General features: G+C 51.9%; 1 protein-coding gene across 2 annotated transcripts in view; it reads right to left on the bottom strand.

Annotated features, from left to right (window-relative positions):
- Positions 1 to 2,859: 2,859 nt before the first annotated feature.
- ZNF324B (zinc finger protein 324B) overlaps positions 2,860 to 18,680 on the bottom strand; it is a 40,469-nt gene continuing 24,648 nt past the window's right edge. Inside the window, exons 1-4 of one of the 2 annotated variants that reach the window (XM_032171383.2) lie at positions 10,589 to 10,712; positions 8,468 to 8,594; positions 7,959 to 8,075; positions 2,860 to 6,806 (exon numbers count right to left, since the gene is read on the bottom strand). In XM_032171383.2, the coding sequence (XP_032027274.1) occupies positions 5,410 to 6,806; positions 7,959 to 8,075; positions 8,468 to 8,588 (1,635 nt within the window). In that variant the 5' untranslated portion in view covers positions 8,589 to 8,594; positions 10,589 to 10,712 and the 3' untranslated portion in view covers positions 2,860 to 5,409. Of the gene's footprint in view, positions 6,807 to 7,958; positions 8,076 to 8,467; positions 8,595 to 10,588; positions 10,713 to 18,680 lie in introns of those variants that run through there. The other variant, XM_032171382.2, reaches the window with a different exon arrangement.

Raw genomic sequence — 18,680 nt, 5'->3', positions numbered from 1 at the left:
CCACTGTGCTTCGCCTATAGAGCTCTTTTTAAAAAACCTTTCAAATATCTTATCAGAGTATAGCCTGCACAAACAGAAAGTAGGCCTCCCATCCAATTTGTCTGGTTTTAGAACAAACATATTAAGTTTCCTATTGTGCACACAAATATATTAATTTAGGAATTTCAAAAGATCTCCGTTTTGGCCATTGCATTTTGGGGTCGTCTCGAGTGACCTGGGTCCATTTACCTAAGTTTTTGGAAATAGGATCTCCATAGATTTTGAAGGGTGGGGGGGGTTTGCTCCTTAAGGGAAAGCTCAGTTTTGATGAGCAGTTTCCCATAATTGGAGAAATACCTTTTCAAAAGCGACCAAGGTTGGTACAGTGTATTTAGATGAAGTGTGTTGCTTTGTGAGCATCACTCCTCAATGAGTCACCAGTGAGTCGTAATTCACTCTTTTATGTGCCTTAGAATCTATGATCACCTGTGTTAGCAGAGTGCTCCAGGTACCAGATGACCAACCTTTATGTGAATCTTCTGGCTGAGCTGAAAGCCCCTGAAGGTGTTCTTGCAGAAGAAGTAGGGAGGCCCTATGAGGCCACCACGCATCATGAACAAACATCCCGACACCTTCATAAATCTCTAGTCACCTAGAATTGGGTTTAGAGGGAGCGAGTGCCTCTTCACTTAGGGACAAGAGAACTGATATGTGTAGGGAAAAGAAAGAGAGATCAGATTGTTACTGTGTCTGTGTAGAAAGAAGTAGACATAGGAGACTCCATTTTGTTCTGTACTAAGAAAAATTATTCTGCCTTGAGATGCTGTTAACCTGTAACCTTACCCCCAATCCCGTGCTCTCTGAAACATGTGCTGCGTCAAATTCAGAGTTAAATGGATTAAGGGCTGTGCAAGATGTGCTTTTTTGTTGTTGTTTTTTTGTTGTTTTTTTGAGATGGAGTCTCGCTGTATCACCCAGGCTGGAGTGCAGTGGTGCAATCTCGGCTCAGGCTCACTGCAAGCTCCGCCTCCCGGGTTCACGCCATTCTCCTGGCTCAGCCTCTCCAAGTAGCTGGGACTACAGGCGCCTGCACCACGCTCGGCTAATTTTTTTTGTATTTTTAGTAGAGACGGGGTTTCACCATGGTCTCGATCTCCTGATCTCGTGATCCGCCCGCCTTGGCCTCCCAAAGTGCTGGGATTACAAGCGTGAGCCACTGCGCCCGGCCCAAGATGTGCTTTGTTAAACAGATGCTTGAAGGCAGCATGCTCGTTAAGAGTCATCACCACTCCCTAATCTCAAGTACCCAGGGACACAAAAACTGTGGAAGGCCGCAGGGACCTCTGCCTAGGAAGGCCAGGTATTGTCCAAGGTTTCTCCCCATGTGACAGTCTGAAATATGGCCTCGTGGGAAGGGAAAGACCTGACCGTCCCCCAGCCCGACACCCGTAAAGGGTCTGTGCTGAGGAGGATTAGTAAAACAGGAAGGAAGGCCTCTTTGCAGTTGAGACAAGAGGAAGGCATCTGTCTCCTGCCCGTCCCTGGGCAATGGAATGTCTCGGTATAAAACCCGATTGTATGTTCCATCTACTGAGATGGGGAAAACCGCCTTAGGGATGGAGGTGGGACAGGCAGGCAGCAATACTGCTCTGTAAGGCATGGAAATGTTTATGTGTATGCATATCTAAAGCACAGCACTTGATTCTTTACCTTGTCTGTGATGCAGAGGCCTTTGTTCACGTGTTTATCTGCTGACCTCTCCACTATTATCCTGTGACCCTGACACATCCCCCTCTCCGAGAAACACCCAAGAATGATCAATAAATACCAAGGGACCTCAGAGGCCAGCGGGATCCTCTGTATGCTGAACGCTGGTCCCCTGGGCCCCCTTATTTCTTTCTCTATACTTTGTGTCTTTTTCTTTTCCAAGTCTCTCGTTCCACCTAACGAGAAACACCCACAGGTGTGGAGGGGCAACCCACCCCTTCAAATATGGTTTGGATGTGTGTCTCCTTCAAATCTCATGTTGAAATGTGATCTCCAATGTTGGACATGGGGCTTAGTGGGAGGTGTTGGATCATGAGGTATATTAGGCCATTCCTGCATTACTATAAAGAAATACCTGAGGCTGTGTAATTTATAAAGAAAAGAGGTTTAATTGGATCACTGTTCTGAGGGCTGTACAAGCATGGCTTCAGAATCTGCTTCTTGCTAGGTTCTCAAGAAGCTTACAATCATGGCAGAAGGTAAAGGGGAGGAGGCCTCTCACCTGGTGAGAGCAGGAGTGAGAGAGAAAGGAAGGAGGTGCCACAGACTTTTAAATAACCAAATCTTGTGAGAATTCACTATCTTAGGACAGCACCAAGAGATTCATGAGCGATTCACCCCCATGACCAAAACACCTCTTACCAGCCCCATCTCCAACACTGGGGATTACATTTCAACATGAGATTTGGAGGGGACAAATATCCAAACTATAGGATCGGGGCAGATCCCTCATGAATAGCTTGCCACCATCCCCCTTGGTGAGAAGTGAGCTCTTGCTCTGAGTTCATGAAAGATTTGGTTGTTTAAAAGTGTGTGATGGCTGGCTGCAGTGGCTGACGCCTGTAATCCCAACACTTTGGGAAGCTGAGGCGGGTGGATCACTTGAGGCCAGGAATTTGAGACTAGCCTGGCCAACATGGCAAAACCCTATCTCTACTAAAAATATTATACAAAAATTAGCTGACGTGGTGGTGCACACCTGTAATCCCAGCTACTCAGGAGGCTGAGGCAGGAGAATCACTTGAACCCAGGAGGCAGAGGTTGCAGTGAGCTGAGATGGTGCCATTGCACCCCAGCCTGGGCAACAAGAGTGAAACTCCATTTCAGAAAAAAAAAAAAGTGGGCAAGGCACGGTGGCTCATGCCTGTAATCCCAGCACTCTGCTGGGAGGCCGAGGCGGGCGGATCACAAGGTCAGGAGATCGAGACCATCCTGGCTAACACGGTGAAACCCCGTCTTGACTAAAAATATTAAAAATTAGCTGGGCGTGGTGGCGGGCGCTTGTAGTCCCAGCTACTCGGGAGGCTGAGGCAGGAGAATGGCGTGAACCTGGGAGGCGGAGGTTGCAATGAGCCGAGATCGTGCCACTGCACTCCAGCCTGGACGATGGTTAGACTCCTTCTCAAAAAAAAAAAAAAGTGTGTGACACTTCCCCCCCTCTCTCTTGCTTCCTGTCTTGCCATGTGATATGCCAGCTCTTCCTTCATGTTCCATCATGATTGCAAGCTTCCTGAGGTCCCACCAGAAGCCATGCAGATGCTGGTGCCATGGCTGTACATCTTGCAGAACCATGAGCCAATTAATCCTCTTTTCTTTATAAATTACCCAGCCTTAGGTGTTCCTTTATAGTGACACAAAACAGACTAATGCAAGAACTCACCCTCATGCACCTTTCAGTTTGAAACAGAAATTGGTTACCATTGAGAAGACAAGACTGAGTTACAAGCAATAGGAAACAGCTGCAACTTTACAATCACGGTATGTAGGCAGGGCAGTGGCTCACGCCTGTAATCCCAGCACTTTGGGAGGCCAAGATGCGCCCATCACTTGAGGTCAGGAGTTTGAGACCAGCCCGGCCAACATGGTGAAACCCCGTCTCTACTAAAAATACAAAAATAAGCCAGGTGTGGTGGCGCAAGCCTGTAATCCCAGCTACTGGAGGGGCTGAGGAAGAAGAATGGCTTGAACCCAAGAGGCAGAGCCGAGGTCGCTCCACCGCACTCCAGCCTGGGTGACAGACTGAGATGCTTCATCAAAAAACAAACACGGTGGCTCACGCCTGTAATCCCAGCACTTTGGGAGGCCAAGGTGGGAGGATCACCTGAGGTCGGGAGTTCGAGACCAGCCTGACCAACATGGAGAAACCCTGTCTCCACTAAAAATACAAAATTAGCCTGGCATGGTGGTGGGCGCCTGTAATTCCAGCTACTCAGGAGGCTGAGGCAAGAGAATCGCTTGAACCTGGGAGACGGAGGTTGCGGTGAGCCGAGATCACACCATCGCACTCAAGCCTGGGCAAGAATTGCCTTGAGACTCCGTCTCAAAAACAAACAAACAACTGAACCTTACCCTGGAATAGAGATAGGAGGCTGTGCTGTGGAGGTCCACATGGCTATAAAGGAAACTACATCTATTTTAAGTTGCAAATGCTAGTCTTTTTTTTTTTTTTTGCCCCATTGAAAAGACCATTCATTTCCTTGGAGGTGAGGTCTCAGGTAGGGATGGGGCCTAGTAAGCTTAAGGCCACAGGAAGCAAATGACCCCCAGTCTACCCTTTTGTCTCTGCCCTGCAGGCCCATCACACTGGGGTCAGGAGGTCCTCAGGAGGGTGTCACACACGGCCTTAGGTAACGGCAAGTCCTTCCTATTCAGCTCTCTGTCCAGCCTCCAATTGAGGAGGCATAACAAGGGAAAGGTGAGACGCAGGGGGTTGGGGTGGGGGTGGGGGCGGGGAGTGGACACCAAATCCAGCAGAAATGAGCAGCTCCACCTTATCTGCTCTGAAGCTATCACTGTACCCACAGGTGTAAAGACGACTCCTCACATCGACTTTGGTAAACGAGTCAGTGACAGGCCTTGGCCAAGCTGAGACGTGGACGAAAACCTGAACGAGTGCCACTGGAAAGCCATCATCCTAGATTTGTCCTTCCAATGCTGAGAACCACGGGCATCCCTCTCCTGAGTGGGCTGTGTGACCCCAGGCCAGGCCCTCACACCTGGCTGACCAGAGCGCAGCCCAGGAGCCGGCAGTGAGCACACATGGACTCTCATTAGGGTCCCGTCTGTCAGCATCTGCAAACATGATGCTGAGTTGACCCAAAGCTTTTCTTTTTCCCAGAGGAGGAGGCTGACACTCACAGGCCACACCCTGATCCCCAGTCCCCTGTAGTCTCCTGTCTGCTGAGACGGCCCCCAGGAAGCCTTGAATAGAGGCCTCAGGGGGAAAATGTCCTCAGCGTCCATCTAGCGGCCAGTTTGTATGCACGTCATAAGTTTCCCTAGGCCACCCCTACCCCATGTCCTCATCCCCTCACCTCAGCATCCACTCTCATAACACATGAAGTAGCACCACCATGCAGTGCTGCCTTTGTCGGCCTCCTATGGCCCCAGCTACAGCCTCAGCCCCACCAGAGTTCCAGCCGACATGTCCACCCTCTCATGGTTCTGCAGTGTTACTTCTTTGAGGATGGAGGTGTGAGCTATGGCTAAACTGGCAAATCCTGTCCCCACCTGCAAATGGAACCACAGCCAAAGGGTCTCCCTCGTCCCTGACTCTCAGGCACAGAGCTTTTCCCCATCGTGGATCTGAAGAGCACTCGGACCCTTTAGCTGTGGAAGGGATTCACAGAAGGCCAAGAAAGGGTGGGGCTGCGACCTGTGACCTCAGACCTTCGCTGGCTTCAGGACTGGGCTTGGCTTCCCTCCCCGGCGCACCTTCCGATGATGTCCCTGAAGGAAACCTGGCCCCGGGGTGCAGTCTGGTGCTGCAGCATTGGTCTTCTCTGTGGTGTGCATCCTCTGGTGGTGCAAGAGGGCCGGGCGCTCACGGAAGGCGCGACCACACTGCGTGCACACGAAGGGCTTCTCGCCTGTGTGAATGCGCCGGTGGCTGAGCAGCACAGCGCCCTTGGCGAAACCCTTGCCACAGTCCCCACAGCGGAAAGGCCGCTCGCCCGTGTGCAGGAGCTGGTGCTGGGTGAGGTTGGAGCTGCGGCTAAAGGAGCGGCCGCACTGGGCGCAGGCGAAGGGCTTCTCGCCTGTGTGCACGCGCTGGTGCAAAAAGAGCGAGGAGCCCTGGCTGAAGGCGGCACCGCAGAGCGCGCACACAAAGGGCTTCTCGCCCGTGTGCGTACGCTCATGCTGGATCAGGTGCGAGTTGCGGCAGAAGCGGCGGCCACACTGTGCGCAGGCATAAGGACGCCCGCCCGCGTGGATCTTGCGGTGCTGGCTGAGGTTGGAGCCGTGGCTGAAGGCCTTGCCGCACTCGGAGCAGCGGAAGGACTTCTCGGCCGTGTGGATGCGCTGGTGCCGCACCAGTGAGGAGCTATGCCGGAAGGCCTTGCCGCACACGGGGCACGCGTAGGGCGTCTCGCCGCTGTGGATGCGCTGGTGCTGCGTCAAGTGCGACGTCTGGCTGAAGGCCTTGCCGCACTGGGCGCACTCGTAGGGCCGCTCCCCGGTGTGGGTGCGTAGGTGCTTGAGGAGGTCGGAGCTCTTCACGAACACTTTGCTGCATGCCCTGCATTCGAAGGACTTCTCCCCAGCGTGAAGAGCCTCGCCCAGCTCGTCCCAGGTCGAGGGCTCCTGGCCACCGAGGAGTCTATGAGGCTCCTGCCAAGCTGCACCCATTCTGCGATCCCTGCCACCACTGGCGGCCTTCAGCTCCCGGGCATTCCCGAAGGCTCTCCCAGGGACCTCCTGTGCACATGGCTTCTGCCGCTCAGGCGTCCTGGGCTGCCTCCCAGGCACCCGGTACTCTGCGAAGGTCTTTTCTCTGGGCCGGTTGCTCTTGGGGGGCCTGAGTGGGGAGGTCAGTCGCAGGCTGACGCTGGCCTGGTCACTGCCTGAGCCTAGCAGGAGCCTCTCCCAGTAGATCACCGACACCCCTGTGGGTTTTCGCTCCCGAGATGGGGAGGCACCCCGCTGTCTTTGAAGGTTTTTTACACTGTGGCAGGCACCGGCAACGGGGAAGACGCTAGTAGTCATCCCAGGTGGGGTATCTGGGAAAGCTCGTGGCCATTCTCCAGAAACATCTTCATCCTCTGTCAAACTCCAGGAACCTAAAGGCAGAGAAACGGTGGTTGCTGGGGGCATCCTGGTTAGGAGAGGACCAGGGCATGCTGAGTGGACAGGCAAGAAGGAACCCGGGAGCTGGCACAAAAGCTGAGGGGAAAAGTAGAGGTGAGGCTGGCCCTGCAGGAGGGGCTGGGGTTTGGAGGAAGCATCTGCCCTGACAGGTGTGGCACTGACTGCAGTGGGGACTCGGATGATCAAGGTGGCAGCCCCCAGACACCCAGGATGTGAAGCTGAGAAAAACTGAGCAGCTGCTGCGTGCCACCCAGGTCTCCACACTGGCTGTTCCACCCCCTCCCTTTCCATAGCTCACTTCCTTCTCCCCTGGTGCCCCATCTCGGGCACCCACTCCCAAACCTGCTCTTGCAATGACCTCCATCCAATGCTCAAGACTGCACTCCTGAATCCTACTTACTCACTGCGTCTCCCCTAGCACCATCAGCCCCACAAAGGCAGGACCATGAGTGTCCTGGTCAAGGCTGTGTCTACAATGCCCGCAAGCCCTCAAGAAACATTTGATGGGCCGGGCGCGGTGGCTCACGCTTGTAATCCCAGCACTTTGGGAGGCCGAGGCGGGCGGATCATGAGGTCAGGAGATCGAGACCACGGTGAAACCCTGTCTCTACTAAAAATACAAAAAAAAAAAATAAATAAGCCGGGCGTGGTGGCAGGCGCCTGTAGTCACAGCTACTCGGAGAGGCTGAGGCAGGAGAATGGCGTGAACCCGGGAGGCAGAGCTTGCAGTGAGCCGAGACTGCGCCACTGCACTCCAGCCTGGGCAACAGAGCAAGACTCCGTCTCAAAAAAAAAAAAAAAAAAAGAAACATTTGATGAATACAAAGATAAATGATGGGAGAAATAAATACCTATCAATAATGGCTGCTAGTTGTGGAGGATTCAAAGCCACACAGCCCAGCTGAAGGTAGGCCCTTCTGTGTGAACCCAGCTCCTGTGCCCTTGGAGCTCTCCCTTCAAGGGCACCTACTAAGGCAGCAGCCTCCAGGAGAGGCTGATGATGGAAGAGAAGGGAGTCAGGTGGGAGGCAGGAGAGGAGGATGTGTTTCCAGAGTCAGAAAAGCAGGGACATGGGCTTGGCCACAGGTTGGTCCTGAGTTCACCCCACCTGAGCTCCCACTCACCAGAGTTGAGCCTCCCGTAGGTGTTCCTGGCCAGGGTCATGTCCTTTCCACTGGGAACCCAGGGCTCCTCGCCACGCTCAAGTTGAATGACCACACGAGGTCGGGAGGTGGAGAGTCCTGTGAGGAGGAGCAGGTGAGAGCCCAGCCCCAGGTCAAGACAACCCACCTCCCAACAGACAGCAGGAGTCAGGGCTTCATGGAAATAGAGTTATCTGTGCAACTGGGAGAATCTAAAGATAGCACAGGGCAAGGGGCTCACAGGAATAGCTCATGCGTCCCCAGAGCGGCAACTGTGCCCAGAGCACCAAAGGGACGGGACTGAGCCCAGGCCTGGGAGAGGCCACAGCTGGACAGGGCGGCAGGGAGTGGTTGACCCAACCAAACTGCATGTCTACAGGACCAGACCCCTGTTCCACATGGCCCCAGCCAGATTTGATCCTGCTCATCAACCAGGAGGGAAGTGAAGAGGCAGTCCAAGTGCACTTTTCATGGAGCACCCAGGGCCTTACCAAGTGAGGTCACAAGTGTGAAGTTTTCCAGCATCACGTGGCGGTACAGGGCCCTCTGCGCCGTGTCCAGGAGCCCCCACTCCTCCTGGGAGAAGTACACAGCCACATCCTCGAAGGTCATCAGGTCCTACAATAGCAGGGAGGTGGAGGTAGGCATGGTCTAAGGTATGGCTGTGAGCCAGGACCAAGCTCCCCATCCCAACAGTCACCTCCCCTGGTGTCCCTCCTTCCCTGGGTTCCACTCCAGGATTATCTTCAGGTGGCACTTCCCTCACCTGTCTGGGACCCCTCCCCTCTGCCCTCCTGGTCCAGTCCCCAGATGGCTTCTTGACTTCCCCACTGGCCACCCCTACATAAGCAGGCTAGAGCAAGCCCTGGCTGGGCCCTTAGATGCCACACCAAGGGCAGCCCCAAGTATCCACTCGTGACTCAGCATGACCATTCATGACCCTCCCCAGATGTGCCCTTCTTGCTTTTGTAATAAGCAATGGCGTAAGTCCCAGCTGCGGACACCCCCCACCCCCCCGCCCCTCCGGCATGTCCATCACTGAGACCTTCCCCTGCTGCGCTTGCCTGACACTTCCAGGCTGCTCATCCAGCCGGAGGGACTGGATGATCTCCACCAGTCATCATAGGGGAGCAGCCCCAAGAACCTGTGAACACAGAGGAACTCAATCCCTTCCTCCCTCCACATGGCGCCCCCTCAATTTCTTTCTTTTCTTTTTTTTTGGAGAGGGAGTCTCGCTCTGTCACCCAGGCTGGAGTGCAGTGGCGCAATCTCGGCTCACTGCAAGCTCCGCCTCCCGGGTTCACGCCATTCTCCTGGCTCAGCCTCTCCGAGTAGCTGGGACTACAGGCTCCCGCCACCAAGCCTAATTTTTTTTTTATTTTTAGTGGAGACCGGGTTTCACCGTGTGAGCCAGGATGGTCTCGATCTCGGCGCTCCCTCAATTTCTTTCCCACATTGCTGCCACCCTCTCCTACTCAGCCACCTGCCGAACTCCTCCCCTGATAGCCTCAGGCACCCCAGCCGGTTTTCTTTACCCTCAAGCTGTAACTCCGCACGCCTGACTGCTCATCGCCTTCCTCAGCCCAGTTTATAGGCCCTGTCCTCTGCCCAGGACACCAACAACGTCAGGTTCAATGACATGACCAACCTGGGACATCCCAGACTCCTGATCTTTCCCCTGAAGGAAACCTGCTTTCCTTTCAATTCTCCTTTCTGTCTACAGCAGCTCCCTTCTTCCAGGCGCTCAGGCCGAACAACATGGGGTACTTAGTTCTTCAAACAGCCCACACCTGATGCATCCGCAGATCCACCAGAATTCACCTGGTCGCCCACCTCCACTGCTGCCCAGACTGGGGCAGTCGGTTCTTCCCTTCATGCAGACACCCCTGCATGTCTGTTCTCCACGCAACGAACTGTGGAACCGTTTTAAAGTCCCAACTCAGAGAATGTCCTGATTCTGTTCAAAAATTTCTATGTCTCCCGACGCCCTCGAGATAAAGCCCACCCCCTCGCCTGCTACTGCAGCCACACACGTCCCCTCTCCTCCAGCTCCACATCGAGAGCGCTCAGTCCCAGAAGCACCTGGGCTTCGGCTCCCCTCCCCGGTTTTGCACACGCAGGACTCTCCCCTCGGAGCTTCCTTCAGGACCTCAGCCCCCTGGCTGCCGGAAGTCGGGAGCTCACCAGTGCCCTGGACACAGGAGTTTGTACTGACCCCTGCAACCCCCCAGGGCAGGCAGAGGAAGGACGACTAGGCGAGGTCTAGGAAGCGGCCTCCCTCCGTGGGGGCGCGGTCTGTGTGAGCAGGGACTCCCCCGCCTCCCCGGCGCGGGCTTGTCAGCGCCACCGCCGCCAGCGGAACCCGCAACAGGGAGGGAAGAAAGGCGTGGACCACCCGGCACCGCCATCCCCACCCGCAGCGTCCCGCGGCTGCCCGCGCCTCAGCCTCCCCGGCCGTCATGGGCGCAGAATGCCCAGTGCGCTGCCTCCTGGGCTTCCGCGGGGCAGGAGAACGCGTGGTTCCCGCCGGGGCCCGACCGCCCCCGGGCCGCCCACGTCATACTCGAAGATACCGAGGCTTGGGGGCGCGGCCGGCTGCTCGCGGTCCGTACCTTCCTCGCCGCCCGCCTCGGGCCACGACCCGCGCGCCACAGCCCAGACCACCTGTGTGGCCTGACGCGAGCAGCCAAGTGACAGTCCCAGCGCCGGAAGTCCAGCCCCCATAGCTCACATTGGCCCAATACGTGCGCAGACGCTTGCGCACAGCCTTCTGGGTTATGTGGTTCCTGCCTGTTTTTCGGCGTGGAGGCGGGGCCATTACCAGTCTCCTTGGCAACGGCTAAGCGCCGCCGCGCTAGGCGCCGGGAAATGGAGTAGCGCAGCTGCTGCGGGTTTCCAACGGCTCCGTGGCACTGGTTGAGTCGCCGGCAGGTTGTCCCGCGTTGGGTATTCCCAGTTCCTGGCGCCCACCTAAGCAGCCCTGGAGACTAAACCCTGCAGATGTGAAAGCAGAAACTGCGGAGGTTCCAGAAGGCAACACCAGCAGGGAGCACGGAGGAGAAAACGCACCGGGTAGGGCAGGTGTAGGTGGAGGAGCCGATGCCTGGAGCTCCGGGTTCCCTTCCCAGCTCAGCCTCTCACTGACTGTGCATCCTGGGCGAGGGTTTGACCTCTCTGTGTGTCAGTGTCCCGTAAAGGTTTAAGGTCCGTTTTTCAACCTCTACACCAAGAATTCTCAGCCTGTAATGACGCTACCCGCTTGTCATTTGTCTTGAGTCTGATTGTTCTTGGACACTCGCCCAAAACTTGTTTTCCTTGCAACTTGGACGAGCAGAAGGTAATTCCCCAGCCTTGCTTGTCCTTAGACCATCTAGTTCTTGCTTTGCCCCACACATCACAACATTGATGCTTTGTTCCTTTTTTCTCTGGACTAATCTAAGTGTCTGACACATAACAACAAAAGGCAGGGCAGTCTCAATGTAGACTGACCATGTTGTTGGCAGAGAATAAATGATTCTCTCTTTGTTGCTTCCCTGTGAGAGTCTTGTTTTTAGGACCCTTAGACAGTTCTCAGATGTCAAGTACGTTAATTCATCTTGTCTTCCTCTATACCCACCTCCATCTATAAATATCTGTCTACTGTCAGCTATAAGTGTCCACAGAATTGATTCTACTTGTAGATCCCTGTAGTGTAAGATAGCTCGACAATTTTTGAATGTTTTTATTTAAATTTTTCCTGCTTTGAAAGAATTTAAGAACAGTTAAGTACTATTGTGATTTAATCAAATCCTTAGAGGCATTATTAACATTTCAAGCAATTTTTTTTTACTTTTTTTTTTTTTTTTTTTTTTTGAGACACGGTCTCACTCTGTTACCCAGAATGGAGTGCAGTGGTGAATACTCGGGTCACTGCAACCTCTGCCTCCCATGCTCAAACAATCCTCCAACCTCAGCCTCCCAAGTAGCTGGAACTACAGGCAGGAGCCACGATGCCTGGTGTATTAGTCTGTTTTCACGTTGCTGATAAAGACATATCTGAGACTGGGTAATTTATAAAGAAAAAGAGGTTTAGTGGACTCACAGTTCCACGTGGCTGGAGAGGCCTCACAATCATGGCAGAAGGTGAAAGGCATGTCTTACATGGCAGCAAGCAAGAGCAAATGAGAGTCAAGCAAAAGAGGAAACCCCTTATGAAACCATCAGATTTCGTGAGACTTATTCACTACCACAAGAACAGTATGGGGGATGGCCGGGCACAGTGGCTCACGCCTGTAATCCCAGCACTTTGGGAGGCCGAGGCGGGCAGATCACAAGGTCAGGAGATCGAGACCATCCTGGCTAACACGGTGAAACCCCGTCTCTACTAAAAATACAAACAAAATTAGCAGGGCAAGGTGGCGGGCGCCTATAGTCCCAGCTACTCGGGAGGCTGAGGCAGGATAATGGCGTGAACCCCGGGGGGCGGAGCCTGCAGTGAGCCGAGATTGCGCCACTGCACTCCAGTCTGGACGACAGCGAGACTCCATCTCAAAAAAAAAAAAAAAAAAAACAGTGTGGGGGAAACTGTCCCCATGATTCAGTTTTCTCTAACTGGGGCCCCTTCCACAACATGTGGGAATTATGAAAGCTACAATTCAAAATGAGATTTGCGTGGGGACACAGCCAAACCATATCATTCGCTCCTCGCCCCTCCCAAATCTCATGCTCACATTTCAGAACCAATCATGCCTTCCCAACAGTTCCCCAAAGTCTACTTATTTTAGCATTAGCTCAAAAGTCCACAGTCCGGAATCTCATCTGAGACAAGGCAATTCCCTTCTTTCTATGAGCCTGTAAAATCAAAAGCAAGTTAGTCACTTCCTAGATACAATTGGGGTACAGCCATTGGATAAATAAACCTGTTCCAAATGGGGAAATTGGCCAAAACAAAGGGGCTAAAGGCCCCATGAAAGTCTGAAATCCAGCAGGACAGTCGAATCTTAAAGTTCCCAAATAATCTCCTTTGACTCCATGTCTCACATCCAGGTCATGCTGATACAAGCAGTGGGTTCCCATGGTCTTGGGCAGCTGTGGCTCTGTGGCTTTGCAGGGTACAGCCTCCCTCCCAGCTGCTTTCATGGGCTGGTGTTGAGTGTCTGTGGCTTTTCCAGGTGCATGGTCCAAGCTGTTGGTTGTATCTACCATTCTGGAGTCTGGAGGACGGTGGCCCTCTTCTCACAGCTCCACTAGGCAGTACCCCAGTGGGGACTCAGTGTGGGGTCTTCAACCCCACATTTCCCTTCAGCACTGCCCTACCAGAGGTTCTCCATGAGGGTACTGCCCCTGCAGCAAACTTTTGCCTGGTCCAAATCCGGGCATTTCCATACATCTTCTGAAATCTAGGTGGAGGTTCCCAAACCTCAATTCTTGAGTTCTGTGCACCCACAGGCTCAACACCACGTGGGAGCTGCCAAGGCTTGAGGCTTGCACCCTCTGAAGCCATGGCCTAAGCTGTACCTTGGCTCCTTTTAGCCATGGATCAAGCAGCTGGGATGCAGGGCACCAAGTCTCTAGGCTGCACACAGCAGGGGGAGCCCATGAAACCATTTTTTTCTCCTAGTACTCTGGGCCTGTGATGGGAAGGGCTGCCACAAAGGTCTGTGACATGTCCTGGAGACATTTTCCCCATTGTCTGGGCGATTAACATTTGACTCCTGGTTACTTATGCAAATTTCTTGAATTTCTCCACAGAAAAATGTGTTTTTCTTTTCTGTTGCATGGTCAGGCTGCAAATTTTCTGAACTTTTATGCTCTATTTCCCTTTTAAAACTGAATGCTTTTAACAGTATCAAAGTCACCTCTTGAATGCTTTGCTGCTTAGAAATTTCTTCCACCAGATACTTTATTTTTATTTTTATTTTTTTTGAGATGGAGTCTCACTCTGTCGCCCAGGCTGGAGTACAGTGGTGCAATCTTGGCTCACTGCAAGCTCTGCCTCCTAGGTTCATGCCAGTCTCCTGCCTCAGCCTCCTGAGTAGCTGGGAACTACAGGCACCCACCATCATGCCTGGCTAATTTTTTTTGTATTTTTTTAGTAGAGACGGGGTTTCACCATGTTAGCCAGGATGGTCTTGATCTCCTGACCTCGTGATCCGCCCACCTCGGCCTCCCAAAGTGCTGGGATTACAGGCGTGAGCCACTGCACCCGGACCAGATACTTTAAGTCATCTCCCTCAAATCCAAAGTTCCACAAATCTCTATGGCAGGGGCAAAATGCCACCAGTCTCTTTGCTAAAACATAGCAAGCATCACCTTTACTGCAGTTCCCAACAACTTCCCCATCTCCATTTGAGACTACCTCAGCCTGGAGTTCATTGCCCATATCATTATCAGCATTTTGGTCAAAGCCATTCAACAAGTCTCTAGGAAGTTCCAAACATTCCCACATTTTCCTGTCTTCTTCTGAGGCTTCCAAACTGTTCCAACCTCTGCCTGTTACCCAATTCCAAAGTTGCCTCCACATTTTCAGGTATCTTTATAGCAGTACCCCACTCTACCAATTTACTGTATTCACCTGATTTCACATTGCTGATAAGGACATACTCGAGACTGGGTAATTTATGAAGACAAAGAGGTTTAATGGACTCACAGTTCATGTGGCTGGGAGGCCTCACAATCATGGCAGAAGGTGAAAGGCATGTCTTACATGGCAGCAGGTAAGAGCAAATGAGAGCCAAGCAAAAGAGGAAACCCCTTATAAAACCATCCGTTCTCTTGAGAATTATTCACTACCACGAGAACAGTGTGGGGAAACCGCCCCCATGACTCACTTATCTCCTGCTGGGTCCCTCCCACATGTGGGAATTATGGGAGTTACAATTCAAGATGAGATTTGGGTGGGGACACAGCCAAACCATATCACTTGGCTAATTTTACGTACTTTTTTTTGTAGAAATGGGGTTTTACCATATTTCTCAGGCTGGTCTTGAACTCCTGTACTCAAGCAACCCACCTGCCTCAGCCTCCCAAACTGCTAGGATTGCAATCATGACCCATCATGTCCAATCTCAAGTAATGTTTAATGTTTGGAGATGTTTAACTTCTTAAACACTTTATTTTTACATTATCCATCTAATATGTAATTCTTTAGACTAGGCAAATGTTAATTACTTAATACTTAGAAAAATGCTAATTGTTTGAAACATTCTTAATGAATTGGACATGAAATAAAAATAGCAACAAATTGCCTTCTGTACACACAAGAGCCTCCTCTTTTTGGCTCAGACCCCTACCCTGCACAGGATTAGCACTAAGGGTGGTCACCTGGGGCAGCTGATTGAACCTAGCCAACGTGGTCCTTTGGTTAAGCTCCTGCATTGTCGGCCGGGCACGGTGGTTCACGCCAGTAATCCCAGCACTTTGGGAGGCCGAGGCAGGCAGATCACTTGAGGTCAGGAGTTTGAGACCAGCCTGGCCAATATATGGTGAAACTCCGTCTCTAGTAAAAATACAAAAATTAGCCAGGCATGGTGGCACACGCCTATAAGTCCAGCTACTTGGGAGGCTGAGGCAGGAGAATTGCTTGAAACCAGAAGGCAAAGGTTGCAGTGAGCTGAGATCATGCCACTGCACTCCAGCCTGAGCACCAGAGTGAGACTCTGCCTCAAAAAAAAGAGAGAGAGAGAAAAGAAAGGACGAGAAAAGAAAGGAAAGGAAAGCAAAGGAAAGGAAAAGAAAGAAAAGAAGAAAAGAAAAAAAAGAAAAGAAAAAAGAGAGAGGCTGGGTGCAGTGGCTCATGCCTGTAATCCCAGCACTTTGGGAGGCTGTGGCGGGTGGGTCACGAGGTCAAGAGATCGAGACCATCTTGGCCAACATGGTGAAACCCCGTCTCTACTAAAATACAAAAAATTAGCTGGGTGAGGTGGCATGTGACTGTAATTCCAGCTACTTCGGAGGCTGAGGCAGGGGAATCTCTTGAACCTGGGAGGCAGAGGTTGCAGTGAGCTGAGATTGCACCACTGCACTCCAGCCTGGTGACAGAGAAAGACTCCGTCTCAAAAAAAAAAGAGAGAGAGAGAGAAAGAAATTATCCAATCAGGCTCCTTGCTTGGAACGGGGTCATGTCCATGTCAAACCCCATCATGAGTGAGCATGATACCACCCCAATGCATGCAAGGCCCCTACCATCCCTCCAAGGTAGTATAAACAGGAAACAGGGAGTGACTTACATTGAGCAACTGGGAAGTCACCATAAAACACAGATGGGCTTCCACCATAGGACCCAGTGGTGTGACAGCTCTGCCAAGGTCCCTCAGCGGGTTGCAAAGTACAACATGGGTTCTGTCGGCTTCTCCACATGCAGGGCCATCATGGAGTGTCTCCTCAGGGAGGAATCCTTCTACACAAGGTTTAGCTGTGGCTGAAGGCTTCTCATGTAGGGCCGGGTTTTTTTTTTGTTGTTTTTTTTTTTTTTTTTTTTTTTTTTGAGATGGAGTCTCGCTCTGTTGCCCAGGCTGGAGTGCAGTGGCATGATCTTGGCTCACTGCAATCTCCGCCTTCCAGGATCAAGTGATTCTCCTGCCTTAGCCTCCTGAGTGACCGGGATTACAGGTGCCTGCCACCAAGCCCGGCTAATTTTTGTTTTTAGTAGAGACAGGGTTTCATCATGTTGGCCAGGCTGGTCTCAAACTCCTGACCTCAAATGATCCGCCTGCCTTGGCCTCCCAAAGTGCTGGGATTACAGGCGTAAGCCACCGTGCCCAGGTGTGTTTTTTGTTTTTGGTGAGGGAGACAGGGTCTTGCTCTGTCACCCAGGCTGGGGTGCAGTGGCTCTAACTCAGCTCACTGAAACCTCTGCCTCCTGAGGTCAAGCAATTCTCCTGCCTCAGCTTCTGGTGTAGCTGGGATTACAGATGTGCATCACCATGCCCAGCTGATTTTTGTATGTTTTGTAAAGAGGGGGTTTTGCCATGTTAGCCAGGCTGGTCTCGAACTCCTGACCTCGGGTGATCCCCCTGCCTCAGCCTCCCAAAGTGCTGGGATCACAGGCATGAGCCACCACACCCGGCCAGTGTGAATTCTATAATACTAAATAAAGGAGCTGAAGACTTTCCTATGTTTACTATAATCAAAAGGCTTTTCTCCAGGGTGAAGTTTCTGGTGCCAAGTAAGGCAGGAGCTGTGGCTGAGGCTCTCCCATGCTGGCTGCACTCATAGAGGGTTTTTCCGGTGTGAATCACTTTGTGCACATCAAGGCAGGAGCTGCAATTTTTTGCTCTCCTACATGCTACACTCACAATGCTGTAAATCGCTGGTGCTAAATAGGATTAAAATTGAGAAGAGGCTTTCCAACATTAGCTGCGTGCACTGGGCCTGTCTCTGATGAGAATTCTGAAGGATGAGGTTTCATATTTCACTGAAAGCTTTCATGTAGTTATTGCATTTGTACAACCATTCTCCGGTGTTAATTTGTTTATGCTAATGAAAGCAGAACTCCGAATATAACATGTATGAACCTCAAGTCAGGTACCAGGGAAGCCAACAGGACAGCTGGCAGTGCCCCACATTCCCTGAACTTAGGAGTCCTTCATAGGGTATGACCATTTTGGTACAGAAGAGAGTTTTGCAAAATTTTGCTCACGGCTGGGCCACACTCCTTGCGCTTATGGGGACTTTCTCTGGGGTGAACATTTTGGTGCTCAAAGGAGGTAGAGTTCTGGCTGGAGGATTCCCCATGTTACTATATTTGTAAGGCCCTTTGAAGATGTGCATGTACTCCTGCTTTCTGGATGAAGACAAAAGTGAAGGCCTTCCCATGCTCATAATACACTTGGAATTTTTTCCACTGTGAAGTTTTTTGGTAGGAGAAAAGGTTTGCTTCTCCTCAAACACCTTTCCATATGTTGTGTATTTATCAGATATCTCTTCAGTGTCAGTTCTCTGTAGGTTTGGCAAAATGTGGAGCTGCAGGGCCCTAGTGTCTGGTGACAGGCCAGTACCATGCAGTGAGCGAAGTCCAGGTCTTGAACCATTGACACCTATGCCCATACTCCTCAAATGGAACAAGCCAGTCTCACGGAATAAGAGGTTTTCAAAAACTATTTAGGTATTTATGTATTTATTTATTTTAGAGATAGGATCTTGTTATGTTGCCCAAGCTGGACTCAAACTCCTGGGCTCAAGCACTCCTCCTGCCTCAGCATCCCAAGTAGGTGGGACTATAGGTATGGGCCACCATATGCAGATAACAACTATTTAAAGATACATTATCAGTTCAAGACACATTAAAGGGAGGCCAATGGTAGAAGACCTGGCCGTTGGAGGGGAGGAGCGGAGAAGGGGAAAGAATGAGTCTTGGAAGACAGAGAGGAAGCCATCCAGGGAACAGGAGTCAGGGGAAAGTAGGATCGAGTGTCAGAAGGAGGCCAGGAAAAATTTTTTTAAAAGGCACGGCTATACATCCTGATGCCAGGACAACAGAGGGCACAACTCAGGTACCACGTGAGCCACCAGAGCACTGTCAACAGCTCTCCCACAGCTGTCTTCCACTCAACAGAACTGGTGCACCATGGGGCCTCTCTGTCCATGGCCTAATTCAAGCCACCCTGTCCACCAGCCAGGCCTCTTCATTTGTTCTAATCAGGTGATCACATGGCAGGGGTGGCAACAGTGATCCTATAGAGCTCTCATCAAGTGGTTTGTGAGAAGGTAGCCCATGTCAAGGTG

The sequence above is a fragment of the Hylobates moloch genome, unplaced genomic scaffold, assembly GCF_009828535.3.
Source record: "Hylobates moloch isolate HMO894 unplaced genomic scaffold, HMol_V3 SCAFFOLD_12, whole genome shotgun sequence".
In the NCBI taxonomy this organism is placed as follows: Eukaryota; Metazoa; Chordata; class Mammalia; order Primates; family Hylobatidae; genus Hylobates; species Hylobates moloch.
This window is presented reverse-complemented; position numbering and strand designations above follow the sequence as displayed.